At 41.9% G+C, this 19090-nt stretch overlaps 2 protein-coding genes and 1 pseudogene across 11 annotated transcripts in view; 1 reads left to right on the plus strand and 2 right to left on the minus strand.

The window, feature by feature from the left end:
* The first annotated feature begins 207 nt into the window (after window positions 1–207).
* On the plus strand, window positions 208–18289 carry EFCAB10 (EF-hand calcium binding domain 10). 4 transcript variants are annotated; one of them, XM_010380596.2, is made up of 5 exons: window positions 250–386; window positions 13185–13349; window positions 13465–13552; window positions 15897–15920; window positions 17958–18264. In XM_010380596.2, coding segments are annotated over exons 1-5 (384 nt in total). In that variant the 5' UTR covers window positions 250–280; the 3' UTR covers window positions 17959–18264. The 4 variants fall into 4 exon arrangements, with proteins under 4 accessions (XP_030788508.1, XP_010378898.1, XP_010378893.1 ...); XM_030932648.1 differs by lacking the exon at window positions 15897–15920 and having other exon boundaries at window positions 208–386; window positions 17958–18289; XM_010380591.2 differs by lacking the exon at window positions 17958–18264 and having other exon boundaries at window positions 281–386; window positions 15897–17047.
* Window positions 11619–12370, minus strand: LOC104675915 (annotated as a pseudogene). The gene has a single exon (XR_749853.2). The product of XR_749853.2 is annotated as a barrier-to-autointegration factor pseudogene (transcript).
* Window positions 15704–19090, minus strand: part of RINT1 (RAD50 interactor 1) — a 37866-nt gene continuing 34479 nt past the window's right edge. For all 6 annotated transcript variants that reach the window (XM_030932643.1, XM_030932647.1, XM_010380607.2 and 3 more), the window contains 3 exons: window positions 17948–18128; window positions 17757–17875; window positions 15704–16257 (listed from right to left, as the gene is read on the minus strand). In XM_030932643.1, the coding sequence (XP_030788503.1) occupies window positions 16065–16257; window positions 17757–17875; window positions 17948–18128 (493 nt within the window). In that variant the 3' untranslated portion in view covers window positions 15704–16064. The remainder of the gene's footprint in view (window positions 16258–17756; window positions 17876–17947; window positions 18129–19090) is intronic.

The raw sequence follows: 19090 nt of genomic DNA on the forward strand, positions 1-19090 counted from the left end.
AACAAGTACCGAGCTAGGTGCCAGAGAGAGAAATGGAAAAAGGCACTTGGGCCCAGCCCTCAGCCTGGATCACGGACAGTGACGTTGGTCCACACCTCACCTGCCCTCTCTGCCCTGCTACATTCCCCAGGCTTGCCCTGAATGTTGAGCACTAGAAATTCCAGGTCCAGGTCGCAGCCACAGGGGTCAGGGGCGTCACGTGACCGCGCCAGGGAGAGGGAGGCGGAGTCGCACGGCTGGGACGCCAGGCGGTCGCCTAGCAACAGCAGGACACGAACCGATGGAGACCAGCAACAGGGAGCTCCAAGCCGCGGAGTATTTGGAAAGGCATCGGATCAAGGAGCTGGTGAGCTACCTCACCAGTGCCCTCCTATTCTTTCGGCCGGGTAAGGGCCCCCATGACCCGTTGTACAGCCATCCCTCCACGCGGGGCTTGCTTCCCTCACGAAACCCCCTCTCACACACTCGCTTTCCACTGCCTCCCAGCCACGTGAGCCCTTCTGCTGTTGATAAACTCTGTGGCCTTCAATAAAACAGTCCCTCAGGCTGGAGTACAATGGCCTGAGCTTGTTTCACTGAAACCTCCACCTCCCGGGTTCAAGCGATTCTCCTGCCTCAGCCTCCTGAATGGCTGAGATTACAGGCGCCCGCCACCACACCGGGCTAATTTTTGTATTTTTAGTAGTGACAGCGTTTCATCATGTTGGCCAGGCTGGTCTCGAACTCCTGACCTCAAGTGATCACGCCTCGGCCTCTCAAAGTGCTGGGATTATAGGCGTGAGCCACAGTGCGCGGCCAAAGTTTTGAATCTGGCAACAAAACAATTGATAGGGTAGGATAGATGTTCTAGAGGAGATCGCTTCTCCTAACATTTTTTTACACATCTGAACCCCCTACAAAATTGGAATCCTTTTGTAATTTAGGAGTGGTGTATCATTTAAAAGTTATATTAAGGTGAAAATAGTTTTATGTCCTCCCCAGGGTGCAGAATTGTAATTTGCCGACCTCCATATGGAGCGTCCAAAATGCCAAAATTGTCCATTTGCTTCTTAAGGAAATGGAAATACCAAACATTCCAACTGTGCCAAAAAACACCCAACCAATATCATGTATAGGATGATAAAGTTCTTGCTAGTTGTTGTAAAGTATTAAAACAACCAAAAAAAAAAAAGGCCGGGCACGAGATGGCACCATTGCACTCCAGCCTGGGTGACAGAGCAAGATTCCATCTCAAAAAAATAAATAAAAAATAGAAAAATAGGCCAGGTGCAGTGGCTCAGGCCTATAATCCCAGCACTTTGGGAGGCCAAAGTGGGCGAATCACTTGAGGTCGGGTGTTTGAGACCAGCCTGGCTAACATGGTGAAACCTCCTCTCTACTAAAAATACACAAAATTAGCTGGGTGTGGTAGTGCATGCCTGTAATCCCAGCTACTCATGAAGCTACTTGGGGGCGGTGGCTCACGCCTGTAATCCCAACACTTGAGCCCAGGAGTTCTTAAACCAGCCTGGGCAACACAGCTGGGACCGCTCCTCTACTAAAAGTAAAAAAGTTATCCCGGACATGATGGTGCATGCCTGTGGTGCCAGCTACTCAAGAGGCTGAGGTGGGAGTCTCGCTTGAGCCTGGGAGTTCGAGGCTGCAGTGAGCCGTGATTGTGCCACTGCACTCCAGCCTAATATTATATATTAAGACAAATGATGGGCCAATGCATGGTGACTCACACCTGTAATCCCAACACTCTGGGAGGCTGTGATGGGCAGATCACTTGACTTCAGGAGTTCATAGACCAGCCTGGGCAACATGGGGAAACCCCATCTCTACCAAAAATACAAAATTAGCTGCACATGGTGTGTGCCTATAATCCCAGTTACTCAAGCAACTGATGTGGGAGGATCACATGAACCTGGAAGGTGGAGGTTGCATTGAGCCGAGATTGCTACTCAGGCCGGGTGACAGAGTAAGACACCATCTCAAAAAAAAAAATTCTTAAAGACAAATGTTAATGTTCTTCATCGTAACAAAGGGATCTGTTACATTCATTACATAAAAATGTTTGTCAACATTTATTTTTAAATTTCATTTTTATTGAAGTGGATGTATGGGGTTTAAAAATTGAAAAGTACTCCAAAGCTTACAATAACAACAGCATTCCTGTCACCATCCCCAGCTTCTGCACAAAATAATTTCAAGTCTTCTAGCAATATTCTTTGCTATTTATCTTCAGATTTCTAAATAACAGACCTATATTGCTGCTGCTGAATGTTTTTCCCTCTAGGTTAGATACTAGCTTTATGCTGTGGAAGATGAAAATGCAGCTATCTTAAACACACACCTCATACACCTGTTCCCACTCACACCCATCTTCCAGATAAATTTAGATCACAATTTTGATATCCTCAGTATTCAGAATTTTTAATATTATTAGGCAAGTATCTACAATCCTTATACTACACTGATTATATTTCCCTTCTTTTCCCTGGATAATAATTTATTTAAATTTTTGGCTTAAATTTGTGTGATCATCACTAATTCATCCATACCCTTGTCTGCCACAGTACAGCTCTCCTCTCATTACATTTGCATTCACTGGGTAAATTACCCCCACCCCCCACCCCCACCACCCGATACCCGTAACCCCAGCTCTGTGTCTTCCTGCTCCAGTCTGGACTGATTGCTACACAGTGGTTATTCACGGCTTCGCCTCACTCTGATCCTAAGACGACTCCTCACCTCTCTAGTGTTCAGAGCTTGTTTTATGGCATGGCCAGCAATCCCTCATTCTTGCTTTACCCCTTTCTTCTGGTGGAGCATATCCTTTAGTGGCTTCCTGAGAGAGCGTGCTTTGAGGGGTAAAGATTTTGGGAACACACATATATAAAAATATGAATTCCTACATTCAAAACTTTAATAGAGTGGAGGCTGCGCATGGAGGCTCATGCCTCCCAACACTTTGAGAGACCAAGGCAGGCAGATCACTTGAGGTCAGGAGTTTGAGACCAGCCTGGCCAACATGGTAAAACCCCATCTCTACTAAAAATACAAAAATTAGCCAGGCATAGTGGCATATACCTGTAGTCCTAGCTACTCAGGAGACTGTGGCAGGAGAATCACTTGCATCTGGGAAGTGGAGGTTACAGTGAGCTGAGATTTCACTGTTACACTCCAGCCTGGGCAACAGAGCGAGACTCCGTCTCATAAAATAAGAGTAGATACAATTTTAAGTTGGAACATACTGCCCTCGGAATTTTTGAGGCATTGTTCCATTGTCTTGTAATTTCTCACGTTGCTCTGAAGAATTCTGATGTCATATGTCATCAGATTCTTGATCTGGGTATGAGGCAAGTTTATTCTTTCTGGAAACTTTTTAGGAGTGTCTTTTTATCTTATCTCTGGTGTCCTAAATATTTATATGCCTTGGAATGCTGTTGTTGTTGTTAATGTATTATGCTATAATAATAATAATAATAACAGTTGTTGCTGTTAATGTATTATGCTCTCGGTACTTTATGGTCTTATTAAATTTGGAGACATTTTTCTTTCAGCTCTAGGAAGTATTTTTCTTATTTTCCTTACCTATATCGTTCTGGAATTATTGGATATTGGACATCTTGGCTTGATTCTCTAATTTTCTTTACATCTTGATGTGTTGTATAATTTTTATCAGAAGAATGCAATTTATGAATCTGCAGATTCTCTTGAGAATTTACCAAATTGTTATTTTGATGCTCCTCACTGACTTACACTTACATTTCCTGTCTTCATTAGTAGTTCTTTATGGGTAAGATGACTGTATGAGTTATCATCCAAACCAGGGATATTTTGAGTGAAAATAGGTACTATTAATAATTATTCCAGGACAACAAGGTAAACTAGGACTGTCCCAGGCCAACTGGAACATTCGATTATCCTTAATATGGGTATCTTAAACATGATATGAACAACAAAAACAATTTAAAATTAAAAAGACAGGGTAGGCATGGTGGCTTACACGTATAATCCCAGCACTTTGGGAGGCCGAGGCGGGTAGATCACTTGAGGTCAGGAGTTCGAGACCAGCCTGGCCAATGTGGTGAAAAACTCTCTCTACTAAAAATACAAAATTATCCAGATGTCGTGGCACGGTGAAATGCTGTCTCTACTAAAAATACAAAATTAGCCAGGTGTGGTGGCACATGCTTATAATCAGTTATTCGGGAGGCTGAGGCAGGAGAATCGCTTGAACCCAGAGGCAGAGATTGCAGTGAGCTGAGATTGTGCCACTGCACTCCAGCCTGGGTGACAGAACGAGACTCTGCCTCAAGAAGAAAAAAAAAAAAAAAAAGACAAAAGCACCATGGCAGCCAATGGGTCAACTGAATGAAAAATTAATTTTTCTGAGTTTCAACATGAGCCCACTTACCTGATCTGCATGAACTTTCTGATAGTCTCTGAGAATCTCAGACAGTTATAATACACACAAACAGAGGCCTCCATTTGGCCATCTCGGTCACAACACAGAATCCCACTCAAAGAAGCACAGTCATTCCAGCAATCAAGAGTAATTTGAAAGGAATCAAAAATATTTTAACTCATAATCCACAGTAAAACCGCTCAAAAGTCCTTCCTCCTTGTTCCCAGCTGTATTCTCCACAGCAGCTGCAGAGCCTGTCAGGTTCCAAATCCATGACACTCAGCCCATCTACCTCTTCTGTCTCCTCCCTATCTTGCGTGGTTTTCTCAGTTCTTTATTATGTCAACCAATTTAGCATCTTGAAGATTCTTTTTTTCCTCCAGCACAAAAAGCCTTGAACCCATCTGGCAAAACCAGAATTTTCCAGTAAAAGGCATTATCGGGGGAAAATAACCTAAGCAGATAAAGACAAAATTCTCCTTAGTGGAAGGGAAGTCTGGGAATACTCATACATTAATTATATACCTATCACATAAATAGTGTAGCTGTTTTTTAAAATTGAGACATGGATACCACTTTTTTTTCTTTTCTTTTCTTAAGACAGACCCTTGCCCTGTCGCCCAGGCTAGGGTACAGTGGCACATCTTGGCTCACTGCAACCTCTGCCTCCGGGGTTCAAGTAACTCTCATGCCTCAGCCTCCAGAGTAGCTGGGATTACAGGCGCACACCACCACGCCCAGCTAATTTTTGTATTTTTAGTAGAGAGGGGGTTTTGCCATGTTGTCCAGGCTGGTCTGGAACTCCTGACCTCAAGTGATCCTCTCTCCTCGACCTCCTAAAGTGCTTGGATTACAAGTGTAAGCCACTGTGCCTGGCTGGGTACCATCTTTAATAATGAGAATTCCGGCCAGGTGTGGTGGTTCACGCCTGTAATCCCAGCACTTTGGGAGGCCGAGGCAGGCAGATCACAAGGTCAGGAGATCGAGACCATCCTGGCCAACACAGGGAAACCCCGTGTCTACTAAAAATACAAAAAAATGAGCCGGGCGTGGTGGCAGGCAGTCTGTAGTCCCAGCTACTCAGGAGGCTGAGGTGGAAGAATGGTGTGAACCTGGGAGATAGAGCTTGGAGTGAGCTGAGATCATGCCACTGCACTCCAGCCTGGGCAACAAAGCAAGAATCTGTCTCAATAATAATAATTCCTTAAAACATCTTTATAAACACCACAGTTGGGGAGAGGAAACCATAGGTATGGAAACACTGAGCCAGAATAAGAAGGTAATGAAGCTAAAGAAGGGGTGGGCTGGCATGCAGAGTATGTATGCAGTGCTGTTGAAGTTTCCTGCGAGTCCCCTAATGACAGAGGAGAGAAGACTTGTCCATTCAGTGTCTGGGACTTTAGCCTGATGTGGCATAAGAAGTTTCTTTGAAGTCATTTGTTTTGTCCTAAAATGAATGAGATCTGGTCTTCTGTAGATATACCTATTTATTAATATAAATGCTTTATATTACTCACCAAGGTATGATTGATGCTTAGAAAGACACACTAGCTTTATCCTGTGTCTTTGTGAAGCCCCTGGTATTATGACATGTGTCCCAATTTGAAAACCTTGGAATTACAGAGGAGTTGCAGAAAATAAGACTAGACAGTTTGATTGGGCAATTACTATTGAGGAAACAGGTATGCAGTCCCCCATTCTCAATTCCAAAATTCTGAAAGCTCTGAAAACCAACAGTTTCATAAGTCACTTAACAGCAAGACCTGACCTGACCTGAAATAATCTGATAGGAAAACCTTGCCTCAGCTAGGGTATATTGGGAAATATAATTGCTGGGTGTTACAAAAATTAGCTGGGCATGGTGGCAGATGCCTGTAATCCCAGCTACTTGGGAGGCTGAGGCAGGAGAATCGCTTGAACCTGGGAGGCAAAGGTTGCAGTAAGCCGAGATTGCACCACTGCATTCCAGCCTGGATGACAAAGTGAGGCTTCATCTCAAAACAATGTGTGTGTGTGTGTGTGTGTGTGTGTGTGTGTGTGTGTGTATGTGTGTGTGTATATATATAGATATATATGATACGGTTTGGCTGTATCCCTGCCCAAATCTCATCTTGAATTCCCACACAGTGAGTGAGGGACCCGGTGGGAGGTAATTGAGTCATGGGGCCGAGTCTCTCCTGTGCTGTTCTTGTGATAGTGAATAAGTCTCACGAGATCTGATGGCCACGTTTTCATTTTTTTTTTTTTTTTTTTTTTTTGAGATGAAGTTTCACTTTTGTTGCCCAGGCTGAAGTGCAATGGCGCGATCTCGGCTCACTGCAACCCCTGCCTCCAGGGTTCAAGCGATTCTCCTGCCTCAGCCTCCTGAGTAGCTGGGATTACAGGCACGCACCACCACGCCTGGCTATTTTTTTTTTTTTCTTTTTTTTTTAGTAGAGATAGGGTTTCACCATGGTGGCCAGGCTCGTCTTGAACTCCTGACCTCAGGTGATCCACCCTCCTTGGCCTCCCAAAGTGCTGAAATTACAGGCGTAAGCCACTGTGCCTGACCTGATCTGATGGTTTTAAAAACGGGCGTTTCCGGCTGGGCGCAGTGGCTCACGCCAGTAATCCCAGCACTTTGGGAGGCCGAGGTGGGCAGATTGTGAGGTCAGGAGATCGAGACCATCCTGGCTAACACAGTGAAACCCAGTCTCTACTAAAAATATACAAAAAAATTAGCCAGGCATGGTGGCGGGTGCCTGTAGTCCCAGCTACTCAGGAGCCTGAGGCAGGAGAATGGCGTGAACCTGGGAGGTGGAGCTTGCAGTGAGCCAAGATCGCGCCACTGCACTCCAGCCTGGGCGACAGAGTGAGACTCCGTCTCAAAAAAACAAACAAACAAAAAAACAGGAGTTTCCCTGCACAAGGTCTCTCTTTGCCTGCTGCCATTCATGTAAGACATGACTTGTTCCTTCGTGCCTTCCACCATGACTGTGAGGCCTTCCCAGCCATATGGAACTGTAAGTCCATTAAGCCCTTTTTCCTGTATAAATTACTCAGCCTCAAGTATGTCTTTATCAGCAGCATGAAAACATACTAATAGAGTATATATATTTTTATATATACTGTGTATATGTGTATATATATATATACTGTATATATATGTGTGTACATATGGGTATGTGTGTATATATATACACACACACACGGTTGCTGGCCGTGCTGCCATTTTCCAGTGACAATTCTATGCTATATAAGGAGGGAATATGAATTTTTAGGGATGGCTTTAATAAAATTAGACAATTATATCAATAGTAACCCAAATGAGAGAGATTGCTGTGGGATTGGTAGAGTAAAATGAATTTGAAAGCTATTGAGAAAAAACTCAATAGAGACCATCATGACTGACTAAATTTCACCATTGAAGATGCTTTCATTGTAGTAGAGTATGGTAAAGTCTGCAAGCTTTAGAAGCACATTACCTGGATTCATACTGGCTGTGTGGCCTTGAACAAGTGACTGTTGTGAGAAGTGAATAAGTGATTCATAGAAAATGCTTCTCATAGTACCAGACATATAGTAAGGGCTCAGTTAGCTATCATGGTTAAGATGTTGGACCCAGCCGGGCGTGGTGGCTCAAGCCTGTAATCCCAGCACTTTGGGAGGCCGAGACGGGTGGATCACGAGGTCAGGAGATCGAGATCATCCTGGCTAACACGGTGAAACCCCGTCTCTACTAAAAAATACAAAAAAAAAAAAAAAACTAGCCGGGCGAAGTGGCGGGCGCCTGTAGTCCCAGCTACTCGGGAGGCTGAGGCAGGAGAATGGCGTAAACTCGGGAGGCGGAACTTGCAGTGAGCTGAGATCAAGCCACTGCACTCCAGCCTGGGCGACAGAGCGAGACTCCGTCTCAAAAAAAAAAAAAAAAAAAAGGTGTTGGACCTAAGCGTTGTATCCCTTGAAGGACTGTTTTTTATATCAGTTGACATTTTATGTAACATAGGAGGTCAATTAGCTATTATGATTAAGAAGTTGAACCTGAATGTTGTATCCCTTGAAGAATTGTTTTCTTATGTCTGCTGACATTTATGTAACATAGGTGGTTAGTAACATTTGGCTCTGCCTTTCATGTTTTAAAAAGGTTCTGTCTTTATTATATATATTTATGTTGTGATCATTTTCAAAACATTTTTAAAAGCAGGTAGAGTATACATTGTAGTCTCCAAACATAAACATTGTAACATCCCATGCAGCCTAAAGGATACACAATAAGCCTGGTTTGGATTTTCATCAAAGTGGTACACCAAGTTCCATTAGCATTATTTACTTATTCAAGCCTTAAAATGAAATGTAGTGAGTTGAAATTCAAAGTTGGTCTTTTTCCAGTTTCTGAATTTGATATATGGTCCAGAAAGAAGAAACAGAAGATTTCATACAAAATGTGACTGCCTTTACTAGCCTATTTATTGCTAGAGCATATTTGTACCAGCAAGGCACAATATTAGATTTAAAAGTCTACTTCTGGTTTCAACACATAGATTCCCAGGGATGAAAAAGATGGAGTGGAAACCTATAAATTAAAACATTCAAAAACATAACCTGAGTGAAGAGACAACCTATGGAATGGGAGAATATATTTGCAAACTATGTGTCTGATAAGGGGTCAATATCCAAAACATGTAATAACTCAATAGTTTAAAAAAAAATTTAATGGGCAAAGGACATAAATAGACATTTTTCCATAGAAGATATAGAAATGGCCAACAGGTATATGAAAAAATGTTCAGTATCACTAACCAAGGGAATGCAAAATAAAACCACAATGAGATACCATCTCACACCTGTTAGAAACGGTATTATCAGAAAACAAAAGATAACTGAGCATGATGGCACATGCCTGTAGTCCCAGCTGCTCAGGAGGCCAAGGCAGGAGGATCACTTGGGTCCAGGAGTTCAAGACCAGCCTGAGCAACATAATGAGACCCCATCTCTAAAACACTAACCAAAGATGAAAGATTTCAAGTGTTGGCAGGGATGTGGAGAAAAGGGAACCCTTGTACACCACTGGTGGGATTGTGAATTAGTACAACCATTGTGGAAAACAATATGGCGGTTTCTCAAAAACGTAAACATAGAATTTATCTGGCGTTCCCACCACTGGGTATATATCCACAGGAAATGAAATCAGCACGTTGAAGAAATACCTGCACTCGTATTCATCGCAGCACTATTCACAATAGCCACTATATAGAATCAGCCTAAGTGTCCATGGATGAATGGATGAAGAAAATGTGATATATACACAATGACATACTATTCAGTCTTACAAAAAGACGAACATCCTGTCATTTGCAACAACATGGATGAGCATAGAAGACATTAAGTAAATCAGGTACAGAAGAATACCTCATGATCTTAATTATATGTGGAATCTGAAAAAGTCAAACTCATAAAAAGAGGAAAATGATGCTCAAGAGCCAGAGGGTGGGGGCATTGGGGAGATGTTGGCCAAAGGACACAAAATTTCAGACAGAAGAGTAAGTTCAAGAGACCTACTGTATTATCATGGTAACTACAGTTAATATATATATTTGAAAACTGCTGAAAGAGTAGATTATCAGTGTTCTCACTATGAAAAAATACATATAAAGGGACTTCAAAAAGTCCATGGAAAAATGGAATTAAAAGACTAAAAATTATTTCTCAACATAAGCTCTATCAAATTCAAGATACTTTTGTAAACAATGATACCAGCCATTTAGTCCATCCCTAAAGAACTCTGAGGGCCCTGGAAATTTAACGTCGTCAGTGCAGTCTTTTTTACATCATAAAGAAAAAGGGGTGCCCTTTAAAGGTTTTTTTAAGATCAGGAAACAAAAAAGTCAAAAGGAGCTAAATCAGGACTGTAAGGTGGATGCTAATGATTTCCCATTGAAACTCTTGTAAAATTGCCCTGTTCCATGAGAGGAATGAGCAGGAGCATTGCTGTGGTAGAGAAGGACTTTCTTGTGAAATTTCCCTGGGTTTTTTTAAACTAAAGCTTTGGCTTTCTCAAAACATTCTCATAATAAGCAGATGCTATCATTCTTTGGGACTCCAAAAAATCAACAAGCAAAATGCCTTGAGCATCCCAAGGAAGTGTTGCCATGACCTTTGCTCTTGACTGGTCGACTTGTGCTTTGACTGGACCATGTCACCTCTTGGTAGCCATTGCTTTGATTGAGTTTGTCTTTAGGATGACACTGTAGAACCATGTTTCATCTCCTGTTAACAATTCTTTGAAGAATTGCTTCAGGATCTTGAGCCCACGTTTAAAATTTTCCATTGAAAGCTGTCCTTTTTTGTCTGCAGCTGATGTGGTGCATTGGTTTTAGTACTGATTGAGTGGAAAGTTTGCTTAACCTTTTAAGTCAGAATTGCATAAAATGAACCAACTGAGATGGTTTGGGCTATTGTTTATGCTGTTAATTGTCAGTACTCTTCAATTAGGGCACAAACAAGATTAACTTTGTTCCTCACAAACTGATGTGGATAGGGCTATAGTGAATTAAGATTGGCCACACATTTTAACAGTTGAAGTTGGTGATGGGTTCATTTTACTTTTCTACTTTTATAAACGAAATTCTCAGTAATGACGTAACTTAATTTTTTTTTTTGTGATGGAGTCTCGCTCTGTCACCCACGCTGGAGTGCAGTGGTGCGATCTCAGCTCATTGCAAGCTCTGCCTCCCGGATTCATGCCATTCTCCTGCCTCAGCCTCCCAAGTAGCTGGGACTACAGGCACCCGCCAGGCTAATTTTTTGTATTTTTAGTAGAGACAGGGTTTCTTTCACCGTGTTAGCCAGGATGGTCTCGATCTCCTGACCTCCTGATCCTCCCGCCTCAGCCTCCCAAAGTGCTGGGATTACAGGTGTGAGCCACCACGCCCGGCCGTAACTTAAATTTTTTAAAGAAAACATGAATTGGCCAAGCATCGTGGCTCATGCCTATAAATCCCAATGTTTTGGGAGGCCGAGGTGGGAGGACTGCTTGAGCCCAGGAGCTCGAGACTGGTCTGGGCAACATAGCAAGATCCTGTCTCTAACTTAAAAAAAAGTAAGAGTAAAGCTTAAATTGAAATGATAAAATGATCAAGCAACAGGAGTGGTATATACTATCCAAACTGCTCTATCACTACTACTTTTGGCTTCATCATGATTGTTCTGCACTATTTCTGAAAAGTGAGTTGATCTTGATTTTTCATTTTTTTTTTTTTTTTTTTTGAAAGCCACTGACTTTATTGATCTAAAAAACTTTACAAGGACAGTGACTGTTCTGCCCAAAAAGGAGCCAAATGGTATCAAACGGACTGAAAGTGAGGGTCGGGGGTGAGGGACGGGGCCAGGACTCCATTCAGGAAAGCTGGTAACTGTCACCAGGAAACTGGCAAGGGAAAAAGGGCGGGGGAGGCATGCAAGAGCGAGAATCCAAAAAAGTTGAAATGGTTAGGGGAGAAAACTCCCAGAAGACCCTGGAGTACGTCGGAGGCGAGTACGACAACAGCAATCATCTTTTCCTTCGTAGAGGGCAGGGGAGGAGTCCCTACTCGGCTGCAAACTCTGGATGAGGGCTGGGGATTGAGAGCTTCCCAGAGAGGATCACAAGAAGGCGTCGCACCACTCTCGAAGGCATCCCAAGCAGTCCCGGGACTGCTTGGCGTTGGCGCCGCACGTGTCTTTCAGCCGTTCCCGGAAGAGGTCTTCATCTTTCTTTAGCACCAGAAACTGGCCAAGGACAACATAGGCCTTGTCAAAGCCCCTCTCCTCCAGCTTCTTGCCCAGGACTTCACCAATCCCAGCCAGGCTCCCCACTGGCTTCTCCCCCATGGGCTCTGCCACGAAGTCTCGGTGCTTTTGGGAGGTTGTCATCTTGATCAGGCTTAATCGGCAGCTTCAGTTCCCCTAACGGTTCCTCCCGCCACCCTGCCGCTCCCGCGGATCTGATTTTTCATTTTTAAAATTGCTTAAACTACAGAATATTTATCAAATTGATTTTATGTTAGAAATGAATACATATGCTTCCTAATTACAGGACCATATTTATCAGTCTGTTTTTATTATATATATGTATGTATGTGTGTATGTGTGTGTGTATATATACATATATTTAAAAAAAAAATTTTTTTTTGGACACAGTCTTGCTCTGTTGCCCAGGCTGGAGTGCAATGGTGTAATCTTGGCTCACTGCAACCTCCGCCTCCCAGGCTCAAGTGATTCTCCTGCTTCAGTCTCCGGAGTAGCTGGGATTACAGGCATGCGCCACCATGCCCGGTTAACTTTGTATTTTTAGTAAAGATGAGAGTCCTCCATGTTGGTGAGGCTGGTCTCAAACTCCCAACCTCAGGTGATCCACCCTCCTCAGCCTCCCAAAGTGCTGAGATTACAGGCATGAGCCACCATGCCCAGCCTACTATTTATATCTTATCAATTCTTTAGGTGGCCAACTTCTTTCCTGCATTATGCTGTTTCCTTTATCTTTTTGGTTTTCAACCCTGTCTGCAACTTATAGTCACTTGGGGAGTTTTTCTAAAAAATGCCCAGGTCCAGTCCCTGTATTCAATCATCTGAGAAAGGGCATTTGTATATGTAATTATTTAAGTATTCAATGTCTTACCTTCTTGTTGGACTGTTTCATGAAAAGTAAGGCCTGTGTCCCCAGTGCCTAGTACAGTGCCTTTGCTATAGCTGTTTAATAATTGTTAAATGACTACTTCTATTTGTGACATATTTTAATTTTGTATCAGAAAGAGATGGAACTATTCTTTTGCAGAAAAACCAAGAGAATATTTAATCTCTCTATTGGAACGACTGAGAATTGCAAAAGTAACAGGCGTAGCATTTCCTTTCTTTATGGATAACTCTAACATTGTGGCCATGTTTGAGATGATGGACTCCTCAGGCAGAGGCACCATATCATTTGTACAGTATAAAGAAGGTCAGTACATTCTACAAATTGAGGTAATAGTTTGTGGTCATTCCATTTTTTTTCTAGCAGAAAATACTTCTCACTTTGTAAAATTCTCACTTAATTTCTTCCCATTATTTTACAGCCCTAAAAACTCTGGGTCTATGCACTGAAGATGGAGATTTAAAAGATGATGGACATATAATAACTTTGGATAAATTCAAGGAGGAAGTGTAAGTTTATTTTTAAGTGACAAATATTTTAATAAGGTGGCATGATTTTGAAACACAATACCTTTTAAAATAGGTTCCTATCTTTTGAAAGAAATATTTTGTTCCCTTGAAACTTTCAGCTGACTGGAAAGTGAGGACAGGGAAGGCTGACAGTAAAGTCTCTAAGTTCGGGAATAGGAGGGGAAAATGCTGGGGTTAGAGAGGAAGCTCCGGAGGCAGCTTCATTCTTTTTTTTTTTTTTTTTTTTCCTGAGATGGAGTCTCACTCTGTTGCCCAGGCTGGAGTGCAGTGGCAGTATCTCAGCTCACTGCAACCTCCACCTCCCAGGTTCAAGCGATTCTCCTGCCTCAGCTTCCCAGTAGCTGGGCTTACAGATGTGCATCACCAGGCCCAGCTAACTTTTGTATTTTTAGTAGAGTCAGGGTTTCACCATGTTGGCCAGGCTGATCTCGAACTCCTGACCTCAAGTGATCCACTGCCTCGGCCTCCCAAAGTGCTGGGATTACAGGCATGTAATGGGCTGCGCCCAGCCAGCTCCATTCTAAATAGGAAGCCCCAGCAATTCTCAAAGGATGAGGTGAAGAATCACCACTATGCTGGGACAACTAACAGAGACACTTTGAGCTCAACACACTAGCTGGAAACTCTCTCTATAAAATACATACTAATACAATTTAGCTCAAAATATTTCCTCAAAATTATCACAAAGTCAATGTTTATCAGTAGCATAGGCCGCATGTTAGTCTGATAATTTTTTTTTTTTTTTTTTTTGAGACACAGTTTCACTCTTTTGCCCAGGCTGGAGTGCAGTGGTGTGATCTCAGCTTATGGCAACCTACACCTCCCAGGTTCAAGCGATTCTCCTGCCTCAGCCTTCTGAGTAGCTGGGATTACAGGCATGCGCCACCACGCCCGGCTAATTTCCTATTTTCAGCAGAGACAGGGTTTCTCCATGTTGGTCAGGCTGGTCTCAAATTCCCGACCTCAGGTGATCCACCCACCTTGGCCTCCCAAAGTACTGGGATTACAGGCGTGAGCCACCGCACCTGGCCTAATTTTAGATTTTGAGATATTACAGGATTAAAAGTACTAACCCACTGCTAAGTCAGAGAAAAACCACTGGAATAAAATTTAATAGTTGTAGAAAGTTTCCAGGGAATCTAGCTCAATTTTTTAAGAAGTTTTACTCTGAGATTTTATTAATCAAGAAGCTATTATTGAATATAGCCCAAGGTCAAGGAAAAGTTACAAGAAAAAAGAAACTTGAGATTTTTGTCTCATCAGTTACATAAATAATAAAAATGTTTAATTACATTCCCTACCACATGGGAATGTTTGAATCAGAGTGCCATGGCCTGAAATGTTTCATCCAGAAAGAAAAGGTTGCCCACTGTCAGACAGAATGAAACTAGGAAGCATTTAAAATAGAAGGACATTTGTGAGAAAGAAGAACAATCCTATCTTATTCACCATCTCACAATGTGTTTTTTTTGTTTTTTTTTTTTAGAGACAGGGTCTTGTTCACTTGCCCAGGCTGCAGTGCAGTGTCACAATCACAGCTCACTGTAGTCTTAACCTCCTGGGCTCAAGCTATCCTCCCACCTCAGCCTCCCAAGTAGCTAGAACTACAGGCATGCATCAGGGTCTTGACATGTTGGCCAGGCTGGTTTCGTACTCCTGCCTCAAGCGATCTTTCTACCTCAGTCTCCCAAAGTGCTAGAATTACAGGAATGAGTCACTGTGCCCTGCCAGTTTTCTTAAGGAAATATAGTGAATTTCCAAACTAGATACAGGTGCTTCAATTAAAATATGCTTTTTTTTTTTTTTTTTTTTTTTTTTTTTTTTTTTTTTTTTTGAGACGGAGTCTCGCTCTGCCGCCCAGGCTGGAGTGCTGTGGCCGGATCTCAGCTCACTGCAAGCTCTGCCTCCCGGGTTCACGCCATTCTCCTGCCTCAGCCTCCCGAGTAGCTGGGACTACAGGCGACCGCCACCTCGCCCGGCTAATTTTTTGTATTTTTTAGTAGAGACGGGGTTTCACCGTGTTAGCCAGGATGGTCTCGATCCCCTGACCTCGTGATCCGCCCATCTCGGCCTCCCAAAGTGCTGGGATTACAGGCTTGAGCCACCGCGCCCGGCCAAAATATGCATTCTAAAGTGAGTTTTAAAAAAGTTTATTGGCTATGTTTGATTATCCACAACAGAATTTTCCTTAATTAGCACAGGAAATTGAAAAGTTGGTTATAATTTAATATCTCTGCTCTTGTCTTCAATAGACATACTCAGCATTTATACTTGTAAATAGAATGAGTTTTCATTGTTTCGTTTTCTGTTTTTGTTTCCTTAGGAACAAGAGGATGAAGGAAATATGGTCAGCATTTTAATAACACCATAAATCCAAGATAATCCTATAAAGTTTTCCAGTTTCATTAATTCAGAATTTCATCATATAACTTGAAATCCAATTGGCTTCCTCTTAAAAACAAAAACCAAGAAAACGTTTTTCTGAAAGACATTATTTTCCAGTATTAGGCCAATTTGTCCTCAAATTAAGTAGAATCTCAACATCTTGTTGAGCCAGTTTGTAAATTCCAACTTCATTTAATGCTGCTGTGGCAGGAAGTTGCCCTGAAGTTGACTGCAGTACATCTTTCAGGAGTAGTGCAGAACCGACGTTCAAATTCAAAACAATACAGGCTTCTTTTATACTGTTTAGGGAAAACAAAGGAGGGAAATGAGATCTCCATTATCTGCATCAACCATATTATAACAATTTTGAGAATCCTAAGCAGCTTCTCTGTACTGCTGGTCCACATGTTCTCTATAAAAATACTTATGGATTTATTATTTGGTTCTTTTAACATGGTAAGACTACACAGGTGCAGAGTTTCTATTTCTTTAGATTAAGGTAATAGGATCCCTATTTCAATATGTATCCATTATTTCCCTAAACACAATACTTGATATTAATACTATATTAAATATGGCTATAACTTTAGGTAGATTAGAATATGGGAAAATACAAAAATAAGGCATAAAATGAAAGCAGCAGAAAGAACATTAAATTTTAAAAACTGTCATATGAAACATGTAAACATAAGCTTTCATTTTACAAGTTTAAAAGGAATGCTTTATAACCTCACAAAACCCAAACACAGTTTAAGTTTTACTTTTTTTTTGAGACATCATCTTGCTCTGTCACCTAGGCTGGAGTCCCATTGCATGATCATAGCTCACTACAGCCTTAGTCTCCCAAGTAGCTAGGACTACAGGTCCATACCACCACATCTGGCTTTTTGTTTGTTCATTTTAATGCTTTTTGTAGAGATGGAGTCTTGCTATGTTGCCCAGGCTGGTCTCAAACACCTGGTCTCAAGCAATTCTCCCACCTCTGCCTCCCAAAGTACTGGGATTACAGGTGTGGGCTACTATGCCTGGCCTATAATTTAAATTTTATATCAACAAATTCTCAAACTATAATTACAGTTAGAACCAAAATTAATGTCAAATGTTTAAGGAAACAAATTTCTTTCAGGCCTGGCCTATTAGGTATTAAACATATTTGTAATTTTTTTTGTTGTTGTGTTTTTGAGACAGAGTCTTACTCTGTTGCCCAGGCTGGAGTGCAGTGGTGCAATCTCGGCTCACTACAAGCTCCGCCTTCCAGGTTCACGCCATTCTCCTGCCTCAGCCTCCAGAGTAGCTGGGACTACAGGCGCCCACTACCATGCCTGGCTAATTTTTTTTTTTTTTGTATTTTTAGTAGAGATGGGGTATCATCATGTTAGCCAGGATGGTCTCGATCTCCTGACCTCGTGATCCGGCCGTCTCGGCCTCCCAGTGTTGGGATTACAGGCATGAGCCACCGTACCCGGCCCTGTAATTTCTTATATTTAGTGAATAGGGCACAACTTTTTTTCATTTTCGATTTATTCCTTCAGTAACCAAGCAACTAGAAGCATTAAACCAAACACTAGAAAACAAAACCCAACATATAATTTATATCTAGTTCTGAAACTTTTTGAGGTCATGGGTCACATCTATCATTTTGGTTTCCCCATTGTGCTGTAAACATACAGTAGACAATGTTTTAAAACTTCAACTGATCTTATCCCACCCAAACATCTCCAGAACCCTAAAGTTAAAAGGAGTTAGCCTCCTGTAACAATTTGATACATTAATATTAATTGTTAAATGTTGAGCTTACTGTTTAAAATAATTTTCTGGTCTCTTGCAATAGTGAGAAAACAAAGGGAAAAGATTCCGAGTCATATCAAACTGCAGCTGGGCTGCTCCTCCTTCATTGAAGTGATTAGCAAGAATTATCTGAAACAAATAATAATTCATATAATGCTTGTCTTTATTATCACAGCCCAAAGACAGTCTATTCTTACTTACTTCTTGGTAGATGTATACATCCAGCTTCTCTACAAGCATTTGCCAGAAAATTTTAAATAAGGAGAAACAAAGCTGCTGCTCCAACTGAAGTAAATGGTCTCGTAACGTCAGCAGTAAGGGGCAAGCCGAACTGGACAGGGACATCACAGCCTGCTCTGACTGAGATGGCAAGGACAACCATCTGGAAAAAACACATTTTTACCAAAAAATTTTCATCAGTTTGTACTTTTAAAGTTTTTAAATCATTTTAAATTGGAGGAAGTGTTCTAGGGCATTTTGGATAAGAAAAAATACACAGTCCAACATTAAAAGCTCTATCAGAAAATAAATGTACCTGTATTTTATATTTTCACTCTCAAATACTCTTTAATATGGGGATATTTCCAAAATATCCCCAAATTTTAATATGTGAATTACCAATACAAAGAAATTACAATTTAAATGTCACTTAATTTTTGCATTTTATGTAGTTTTTGTTTTGTTTTGTTTTTTGAGGCAGAGTCTCGCTCTGTTGGCCAGGCTAGAGCACAGGGTTCAAGCAATTCTTGTGTCTCAGCCTCCCAAGTAGCTGGGATTACAGGTGCCCACCACCACGCCCAGCTAATCTTTGTATTTTTAGTAGAGACAGTTTCACCATGTTGGCCAGGCTAGTTTCGAATTCCTGCCCTCAAGTGATCTGCCTGCCTCGGCCTCCCAAAGTGCTGGGATTACAGGTGTAAGCCACTGCACCCAACCTGATTTTAGCATTTTAATAGTTTTTGTTTTGTTTTGTTTTTTGAGACAGAGTCTCGCTCTGTTGGCCAGGCTAGAGCACAGGGTTCAAGCAATTCTTGTGTCTCAGCCTCCCAAGTAGCTGGGATTACAGGTGCCCACCACCACGCCCAGCTAATCTTTGTATTTTTAGTAGAGACAGTTTCACCATGTTGGCCAGGCTAGTTTCGAATTCCTGCCCTCAAGTGATCTGCCTGCCTCGGCCTCCCAAAGTGCTGGGATTACAGGTGTAAGCCACTGCACCCAACCTGATTTTAGCATTTTAATTAAGACATCAGCTAATATTATGCTCTGATTTTTAGTAAAATCAGGACGAATAACAAATTTTTGGCACTTTGTGTGGCAGGGACTACACTAGGACAAAAAGATAAT

This window comes from Rhinopithecus roxellana, chromosome 6 (genome assembly GCF_007565055.1).
Source record: "Rhinopithecus roxellana isolate Shanxi Qingling chromosome 6, ASM756505v1, whole genome shotgun sequence".
Classification (NCBI taxonomy): Eukaryota; Metazoa; Chordata; class Mammalia; order Primates; family Cercopithecidae; genus Rhinopithecus; species Rhinopithecus roxellana.

Excerpts from the sequence above, each read along its gene's own strand:
- EFCAB10 (XM_030932648.1), top strand. The coding sequence starts at position 281 with ATGGAGACCAGCAACAGGGAGCTCCAAGCCGCGGAGTATTTGGAAAGG. Across the intron at positions 13,350-13,464 it reads ATTTGTACAGTATAAAGAAG|CCCTAAAAACTCTGGGTCTA; the intron begins GTCAGTACATTC and ends ATTATTTTACAG. Across the intron at positions 13,553-17,957 it reads GATAAATTCAAGGAGGAAGT|ATGTATACATCCAGCTTCTC; the intron begins GTAAGTTTATTT and ends ACTTCTTGGTAG.